At 27.1% G+C, this 9,947-nt stretch overlaps 1 protein-coding gene and 1 long non-coding RNA gene across 5 annotated transcripts; both read right to left on the bottom strand.

Moving 5' to 3' along the window:
• Nucleotides 1-14: 14 nt before the first annotated feature.
• On the bottom strand, nucleotides 15-5,397 carry LOC126842303 (uncharacterized). 4 transcript variants are annotated; one of them, XR_007686312.1, is made up of 7 exons: nucleotides 5,180-5,242; nucleotides 4,228-4,257; nucleotides 3,531-3,551; nucleotides 1,761-1,799; nucleotides 1,091-1,123; nucleotides 698-811; nucleotides 15-126 (listed from the first exon to the last, which is right to left on the bottom strand). XR_007686312.1 is itself a non-coding variant. In XM_050579234.1 (7 exons), exons 1-6 carry the CDS (start codon nucleotides 5,320-5,322, stop codon nucleotides 708-710), a joined length of 276 nt encoding a protein of 91 aa, XP_050435191.1. In that variant the 5' UTR covers nucleotides 5,323-5,397; the 3' UTR covers nucleotides 15-126; nucleotides 698-707. The 4 variants fall into 4 exon arrangements, 3 of the variants coding, with proteins under 3 accessions (XP_050435191.1, XP_050435190.1, XP_050435192.1); XM_050579234.1 differs by lacking the exon at nucleotides 5,180-5,242 and adding an exon at nucleotides 5,274-5,397; XM_050579233.1 differs by lacking the exon at nucleotides 5,180-5,242 and adding an exon at nucleotides 4,431-4,553.
• A 1,005-nt stretch (nucleotides 5,398-6,402) lies between these two features.
• Nucleotides 6,403-9,710, bottom strand: LOC126842304 (uncharacterized). Its single transcript, XR_007686313.1, has 6 exons — nucleotides 9,682-9,710; nucleotides 8,526-8,567; nucleotides 8,151-8,168; nucleotides 7,635-7,676; nucleotides 6,848-6,912; nucleotides 6,403-6,523 (listed from the first exon to the last, which is right to left on the bottom strand). It is a non-coding gene; the product is annotated as an uncharacterized LOC126842304 (long non-coding RNA).
• Between the last annotated feature and the right edge of the window lie 237 nt (nucleotides 9,711-9,947).

Below are 9,947 nucleotides of genomic sequence, written 5' to 3'. Positions count from 1 at the left end.
ATATAATAATATAATTGTGAAATATATAATTTTTATTTAGTAAAAATGTACACAATTCAAATAGAACATTATATTGTATTTATTCATAAAAAACTGGAATATTTTTGTACCAAAGTCGGATCCTTTCTGTAATAAAAAAAACATATATATATATAATCATTTTATAGGGCAAATAAAGTTTATTTGTATGATGACTTTAAAAAAATATCCTTTAAATCTACAGAAAAAAACACTTTTAAAAGAAACATGATTTTATGCATACAAATTTTTTTTGTCTTATCATAAAATCTCTTTGGAATGAATAATGTGTGTCGGTAATTTTTTTTATTTTTATAAATTGAGATCCTTCCCGAAAGGCTTCAAATTGTTAAAAAATATTCGTCTATATTTTTTGAATTTCTATCTTTTTTTCTATTTCAACGAGAAGCCATTGTCTATCAATTGAAGAGCTGTCAAAAGTGCACACGGCCGTGATAATATGTGTTACGACGACTTTAACTTGAAATATACATCAATCGACAGACCTTTCTTCTACCTATTTATAGATGCTTTAATCGCCATTAAATAAATAGAAAATATAAACTTCACGACAAAGTAAACAAGTCGATTTTTACTTTTGGCTCGAAAAAAAAGGACCAACCTATAACCATATTAATACCTAACAATAATAATAATAATTATAGTAATATAATAATACCTAATATCCACTAGTTACAATTAAACCTATGGGATGGACAATGCAGATGTTTATTTGCATCCCCAATCCAGCAACGCATGAAACCACAAAAACCTTTGCCCACGGATTCTGCCGCTGTAGTAAACATTATAATACATTTAATTTGTTGCAATATTAATTATTACATTAGAGAACTTTTAACGTTAAAACATTTTAAAATATATTACCAAGATATTTCACATGTCCAAGATAAATAATTTTTATAATAAATATAAACGCTCAATTATGTAAACGAAATTCATTGTTTTATTTAAATTAGATTATTGCGCAAACCTAATAAAATGATTATTAAAGTACTTCACGTTGAAAACTCTCAATTAAAGGAACATAGTAAAATGTGATGAAAACTCATACCTGATGATATAGTTTTCCCACATTTGACACAAACTAAAAACAATAATAAACCATTTTAGGTGTTCATTATATAATATTGATTAGATTATACTTGACATAAATGTATTTATTGACTTATTTACACATGGAAAATATCGATCAGAACAAATAGGTCTAAATACATTTGTTTCCAATATAATTATTAACTGGCTCTATATGATCTTGCGCAACATTTTCCGGTGTTTCATTAACAAATTATATAAAACAAATTATTATTTTCCAACGTTAAAATACAAATGGTTTTAGAGACATAATTCACTACGCGATTTACAATAACTTTGGTCAGGATAATACATTAAAAATTTAATAAATCTTTAAAATACGGCATGAAAAGAGGACTGCGGCTGACTAAAAAAAAAACTACTACATCCCACTGTCCCTGCTGTTTAATTTTTTCTATAGTAATTTTTATTAGTTACTTTCCACCAAATAAAAAAATGTCCACTAAAAAGTAAAAACTACTTTTAAAATAAATTATTTGATTAAAAACTGAAATCGTTTCACATAAGTCACTTGCTGAATATTTTAGTATATCATCAAAATATCACGTTAATTTAAGTACTGACAACGTTGTATAGTATCATTTGATTTCTACATTAGCGAAACTACTAAATCTATAGATTTAACTAACCTGCGTCTTCCGGCCGCTGACCATCCACATTAGCGTCATCTATTTTAAAAAATTATACAAACCGTATTATCGTTTGCTGACAGCTTTAAGTTTATGTCAAACGGTATTATGGTTTTTAAGATAAACTTTGTTATTTTAGTGCAGCTTATACATTAAAAAAAAAAAAAAATCTGTATTGAAGAATTAAAGACATACAGTGGGTAAAAAAAGTCTCCGTACACTGTTGTCAAATTTTTTCAAAAACATAAAATGATAATTTAAAAGTTGATTAACTTCATATTTTTAACACACTTTTATTCAGAAACATATTAATATTTGTTTTTAGAAAAATAGAGCATATATATTAATTAGTTTATTTTATACATATATATATGTACAACAACTTTGGAAAATAACAGCAAAAAAGTCTCCGTACATTTATTGATGTGTATGAATAACAGATAAAAATAGTACCGGAATAGGGAAAACCCGTATGGACTGAGAGTTCTACATATCAACGAGCATGTTATTATTGTTTTTGTAGCCATTAAGAACGATAGACATACGCTTAGTCCGTTTTATTCAATTCATATACATTGAACAATGGAGATACCAATTACTATTCGTAAATTAGTAGTTAAACTAAGAGAAGATGGTAATTCTCTCAGAAATATTGCACAAACAATAAATAAATCGCACTCGACTGTACAATATATTATAAACCGATACAACGAAACTGATTCTTTTGAAGATCGAAAACGTACTGGTCGTCCCCAAAAATTGAAATCACACCAAAAGAGGGCCATTCTAAGGACAATTGTGACGGAACCAAAAACCAGTGCACCTAAACTGGCTGGTATGATTAATACTGACTATAATGTAAAAGTTGTGCCTCAGACCATTCGTAATGTTATTAGAAACGCAGGATATAAAGGTTGTGTAGCTAGGAAAAAACCCTTTATCAGTCAAATAAATAAAAGGAAACGTTTAGATTTTGCGAAGGCACACATTCATAAAGGAAATGATTTTTGGAAATCTGTATTATTTAGTGACGAAAGCAAGTTTAATATTTTTGGTTCAGATGGGCGAGTTATGGTGTGGAGAAAACCTAATAAGCAGATGGATTGCAAAAATTTGTGCCCAACGGTAAAGCATGGGGGCGGTAATGTACTAGTTTGGGGTTGTATGAGCGCTGCAGGTGTTGGTAATTTGGTATTTATCGATGGTATTATGGATCAACATGTTTATTTAAACATTTTGAGAAATAACTTACATGCAAGTGCTGAAAAACTAAATATTGGCAATTCGTTTATATTCCAACAAGATAACGACCCAAAACATACCGCGAAAAAAGTTAAAGAATGGTTGTTATACCGAGTACCAAAACAACTTAACACACCTCCACAATCACCAGACATGAACCCTATAGAACATTTATGGGAGGAAATAGGTAGACGTCTTAAAAATTACCAAACTCGAAACAAAGAACAATTAAAAAATGCAATACTAGAAGTATGGAACAGTATTGATTCTACTGTTACGACAAAATTAGTAGAATTAATGGGAAAACGAATGCAATTACAATATATCATGTTAAAAATATTTATGTTATTTTGTACGGAGACTTTTTTTGCTGTTATTTTCCAAGGTTGTTGTATATATATACATGTATAAAATAAACTAATTAATATATATGCTCTATTTTTCTAAAAACAAATATTAATATGTTTCTGAATAAATGTGTGTTAAAAATATGAAGTTAATCAACTTTTAAATTATCATTTTACTCACCTTTGACCTCCGGCTTATCACCTATTCCAACATATTATAATACAAACAAATTACTTTTTGCTAATATCAGTGTATTGTCATTAGTATAAGAAAAAATCAAAATATGTGTAATTTTTATCATGTTTCAGTATTTATCTCGATTCATCATTTCATTGAAAAAATATCATTATACTTATCAAATATTATTTTAAGTTTTAATGGTGTGTAATACACTAAACATTTTCAAGACCTACAAAACTACGCGATAATGTTATACAATAAAGCTGTACAAATTTATAAGATATTTAAAAACAGCCAGTACAGTGGGGTCAGTGGTTTACAGGAATTTTTAAATCTGGAAGTGATAAAATCACTTTCGAATAAACGTTTTGATGCGAATCAATTGTTAGTAATTTTAAGCCAGTACAGTCCAAACCAAGCACAATTAAAACCAGCAATGTTAGAAAGTATTAATTTGAGATGCTGTATTTACAAATAGTCCTAAAACTACGCCTAAATCCCCCAAAAATTAAAATATAAAAATTTGTGATTTATAGAGTTGCTACTCAAAGGAATTGCTCCAGTGTTAAAAAAGTTACAGTGTATACAGACAAAAAAAAGGCCACATCATTGTAAAACCAATAGCATCTCTATGCTCCACATAGAAACTAAAATTTACATACAAATGACACGACTTTGACATTTTTTTGTTACTTACCACCTTGTGGATATGGCCGACCTTGTGTGACTAAACCAAAAATTAGGTATTAATATACAATTGTACTCGCATAAATAATTTTGTGAGTAGAATATAATTATGTGTAATAACTAGATACAAATTAACATTATTATTCTAGTGTTTGGTTAACTTTGGGTAGTCAGCCTGAGAATTTATCGCAAGAAAATACATATAAAAATTACCCAAAGAAGTTTCCAAAATAATGACAATCACAAAAAAAAAAAATAGCAATTTTGTGCATAATGTATTAAAAAACATTTGTTATTCCTAAAAAATCTGTAAAATTCTACGATAAAGAACCTCAAAATAAACAGTGAAACAAAACGTACGTAACATACATTGTTTAGCAAGTGTTATTTAGACCTTGTAGAAACAGTTGTGTTAAAGTATAACATAAAAGACAATTTTTTTTTTTTTTACAATAACAGTACAATACATATTGCAAATAAACATGTGAGATAGAGCCAACATTTTTTCAGCAATAGACAATTTCGGTTAACGTTCAAAATTTTATAAAATTATAATTATAATATTTGGTTCGTTTTGGATAATCATCAAATGTTTCCAAAAAAAAAAAAAACAATTATAAAAAAATTGCAATTTTTTGCATAATGTATTAAAGAACAATTGCTATTCTGAAAAAAATTGTTTAAAGTTGTACGATAGAAAATCTAAAAATTTACAGAGGAAAACTTAAATGATCATAACATACGGTTTTATTTAAGTATTACTCATAAGGCAATGTTATTTGTACAATAACAAAATCATAAATTTTTCTAAAAGTATGACACTCATGCAAAATAGACTATAGTTTCATAGTCTTACAATTATCAAAAAAAAATTTGCTACTTTAAACAAATCCTTAATACATATTTACAGATGTTATACCGTTTATATTTTGTAAATGAACAAAAATACAAATAATAATTACCCAAAGTAATTTCTAAGATAATGAGAATTGCATGTATTAAAGAACTTTTGTAATGTAGTAAATAATAATAGTATTAAATACAAATAAAACTTACCCAAAGATGTCATACAGACTACTATACAAAAAATGGCAATTTTTTTCATATTGTATGTATACAATTTTTTTTATTCTGAAAAAACTGTAAATTGTACGATCGAAAACCTCAAAATGCACAGAGGAGAACCTAAATGATCATAACATACATTATATTTTAGCAAGTGTTATTCAGATCATGTAGAAACAGTTGTACTAAAGTATGACGCAAACGGCAATGTTATTTGTCAATAACAAAACGATATATGTTTTTAAGACACCTGTGATACGGAGCGAAAATGTTGTTAGCAATAAACAATTTTGGTTATGTAGTGGAAAACTTTTAACATGTGTTATTCTTACTACGAAGAAGCAGTTTTATTAATTGTTGTTGTTGTCTAAAAAATCTGTAATGTTGTAAGATAAAGAACCTCAAGTTATACAGTGAAAAACTGTTTTGCTAAAGTATAACATAAAAGACTATGTTAGTTTTACACTAACAAAACAATACATATTTCAAAAATCATGTGAGGAGTTTCCAAGACAGTGATAGCTAAAAAAATAGCGATTTTCGCATTACGTATTGAAGAACTTTTGTTATTCTGTAAAAATCTGTAAAGTTGGACGAAAAATGTATAACAACATACATTATACATTATTTAGCAAGTGTTTCACCGTCTATATGGAAACAGTTTTATTAAAGTAGGCCGCAAAAAGCAAGGTTTTTTTGTAAAATAACAAACCAATTGACGTTTTTAAAAAACCATGTGTCATAAAGCAAACATTTCGTTTGCAATAAACATTTTTGTTGAACGTTCAAAATTACAACTCAACATTTTCCAAATATATTTCGACGAAAATTAGACGAATTGTCGAATATATTATTGTTTAGTGATACTGAAATCGATAAATTGATAAATTTGATAAATCATTGAAATATTAGGTTTGGTGATGATAACTCTGTTAAATATTTAAAAATTTAGAGAAAAAACAATAAATATCACGCACAAAACAATAACTGTCCACAAAATGGCAGCCGACTATAGGCAATACGCTTTCCATATATTGCTTAATTGTAATATAATAAACGAAAGAAACACTAAACGAAACATTAAGAGGTATAATCAATAAAAAACAAATCTCTTTAAATTTGCTATATATTCTTTGTTTATTGTAATCTAATAAAATTTTAGTTTTTTAATATTTTTTCACACTTTAATGATGATTATAGTGTAGAAACTGAAACATTTTCATGACTCCACGATATTATTCCTGCAATTGAAAAAAAGATATAATCACTCATAGCTCAAATAAAATGTATTTTCATAATGTCGACACAGTTAAAAATAAGTGAATTGTTTATTTGTGTAGGAATTAGCCAATTAAAACTAACATCAAAAACATTTTTATTTTTATTTAACGATAAAAATTATATTTGATAATTTTATATGCCAAATATTTGTATACATTTTTTTAGCTAAAACAATTTATACCAGAAATATACACTAGGTATTTATATGCTGGCTTTTATGTTTACAATCACGTGGAATCACACTAAGTTTAATAATATAAAATTAATAATACATAAATATTTACATCAATTGCATTTTCTCGTACTTCATACGAGTTTAGTTTAATATCCGTCAACCAGTCAGGGTAGGCTATTAAAACATGTATTCAAGTAATTTGATTATTTAAAAAAATATTTAAAATTACATAGAAAATTATTAATCAGAAAATGTAGGATTTGTTTTAAACTGTAATTGTTTATAGCTATTGTTTAATATAACATAAACGATAATTATTAATTGTTACAAGATTTTTCGATTTGGTAACCTTAAACATTTATCCAAAAAAGAAAAATTTTCTGAACATTTTGAAACAGTTTGGAATTTTTACTTTAATTTTTTTAGGGTTTAAAATATAGGATGGAAGATAAAGCGTGGTTGAGTAAGAAAAGCTATTACTACATTTCACATTTCTTGATATATTCATTAGTTTCCATACCCTCCCCCCCCCAAAAAAAAAAAAACGTTTCTGAGTAAAAACAGCTTTTAATTATTCTTCTTCTTCTTCTTCTTCTTTTTCGGTAAACTCGGCCACTAGGACCATCCCGACATACATCCTTGCCTCCAATTCCGAGGCTTGTTGTATGAATCCTGAACAAAAATCTTTTTACAAGACAGGGTCGTTGGCCCTGTGCCCAACCCCCCAACCTGGAGGACCAGAATACCACAACCAGCTTTTAATTATTAATCCATTAAAATTAAAAAGGATTCAAAAGTCACTTTCTTAAACATTTTAGTATATCATAAAAAAGTCAGGTTAGGTGTCTTTTGATTTCTACATTAGGTAAACTATTAAATCTACAGTCTTTACTGACCTTGTCCATGCTTCGGCGGCGGTCCACCAACTTGTGCGTTAACTAATCCAACAAATTTTACAAATCAAATTATTATTTGCTAACTTTAAATGTGCGTACTATAAATTATCTACTTTTAAAGATTCAATTTCTTATTTTGATACAGCTATCACATTGAAAAAGAATTACAAATTAATTGAAACATTACATGCAAATCTGGCCAAGCTCAATGCACCTCGCATACTGCAGTAACTCATACAGTGACAATAACTTTTAAAATAAATATAAATATACTCTTTATACACTTACAAACGTCAAATCTCGAGCTTGTTCTTACAGTAAAAGTTTAGTAAACATTAGAATAGGTTTCTACACTGTTTTATCTTCTTTTAATAACAATTTTTTTTTAATAAAACTTATAAAAACATTCCTACGTCCTAAATTTACTGTGATACAATTTATTTTTTACTAATATATATTTTCATCAATAATATGTATACTTTGTTTACGTACCGTTAATTGACAGTTGTAACTTACCTTGTGAGCTTGATGCACCTTGTGAGTGCAAACATAAATAACAAAATTGGGTATCAATATTAATTCGTAGTCGCATACAAAAGTGTGTGTGAATTGACAAAATAACTTTATAATACATTCAAGTTAACTTTTATCAATACAATTGGTCATTTAATAGATACCTTAAATTTATGGCATAAAAAATTACTTAAGAGTTATAACTTCATGATGTATAGACTATAGTGTTTTAGGAATATTATTAGCACCTCTGATGTGTTTGCAGGTGGTTTTAACTTATAAGTGTTAGAAAAAGGTTCGACGAAATAACTATTTTTAAAACATATAATGATTGAAGTCTACATTAGGTAAACTATTAAATTTACAGTCTTTACTGACCTTGTCCATGCTTCGGCGGCCCATCATCCACATTAACGTCACCTAATACCAAAAATTCAATAAATGCATTAGTTATTAATGTATGCTAACTTTAAAACGGCTTAAAAGTTCGAAGAAAAACAATAACTAAATAGGTTTAAATAAGAACCATGTTGTACATTTTTAGAGAAACATTTGTTGCAGCTTTTACATTAAAAAATCAATCAATTTAAATTGCATACAAAAAAAAATAAAGTTTAAAATATGATTGTATGCTTATCTCGAGCTTAGTGATACAGTAATCGCTTGGTATATAATAGAGTAAGTTTTTACCCTATTCTAATAATAATTTAAACACTTTTTACATCTTTAATTCCCTGATGTCAAAATTTTTTTCAGAAATGTATATTTTAACCAATTATCAATATAATTCTATGTAATAAGCAATTCTAAATCAATAATAATTAATAATTGTAACCGGGACTATTAGGTATTGTATTTCATTATATCATCAAAAAACCATGTTAGCTACTACCCTATCGTGCCTTTTGATTTTATAAATTGAGTAGGTATCATTTTTAGTACTAATCTTGTACATCTTTTCATTAAAAACAATTGTTTTTAATTTATGATTGCCATTTTAAATTGCAATATATTATACTGAGTCAAAGTTCAGAAAATCTTTTTTGATAAAATTGACATGTCATAATAATCTTATTGATAGTCTGGTTATCGAAAAGGCCGAACTCTCAGCAAATTATTCTTATTAAAATTGCTATCTTGAATTCTATCTAAATCTAATTCAACTATTGCTATCTAAAAAAAAATTTAACCCAAAAAATTATTTAAAACGGCAAAAAAGTAAAGTGGTATAAAAACCATGTCGAAAGAATCTTGTTGATAGTCTATAGTTAACCTTTTAAAAGTAAAAAGCTTATTAAAAAAAAAATCATTATATTTATCGAATATTTTGTTGAGTTATGGTGCTGTGTAATACACTAAAAACAAATTTATAATGAATGTAATCTTTAAGCGTATTCTAGTTCAAGGCCTATAAAGCTATGCGATAATGTTACACAATACATCTGTACAAATGCGTAGGATAAATTAAAAAAATATATACACACAAATTTCGGTAAAATAAATGACGTGACGTTAAAATTTGTTTGTTACTTACCTGGATTTTCAGGACCTTGTGTGACTAAACAAACAATTAGGTATTAATATAAATTTATGCTCACCCAAAGAAATTTCCAAAATAATGACAATAACAAAAAAAAAATTGCGTTTTTTTGCATAATGTATTAAAGAACATTTGTTATTCATAAAAAAATCTGTAAACTTCTACGATAAAGAACCTCAAAATAAACCGTGAAACAAAACGTACGTAACATACATTGTTTAGCAAGTGTTATTTAGACCCTGTAGAAACAGTTATATTAA

The sequence above is a fragment of the Adelges cooleyi genome, unplaced genomic scaffold (assembly GCF_023614345.1).
Source record: "Adelges cooleyi isolate 19-005CV unplaced genomic scaffold, UGA_ACOO_1.1 ACOO_flye_CR_arks_rails_tigmint_CR_PRNA_501, whole genome shotgun sequence".
Taxonomy (NCBI): domain Eukaryota; kingdom Metazoa; phylum Arthropoda; class Insecta; order Hemiptera; family Adelgidae; genus Adelges; species Adelges cooleyi.
Note: the sequence above shows the minus strand (reverse complement) of the source record. Positions and strands in the feature narration are given on the sequence as shown.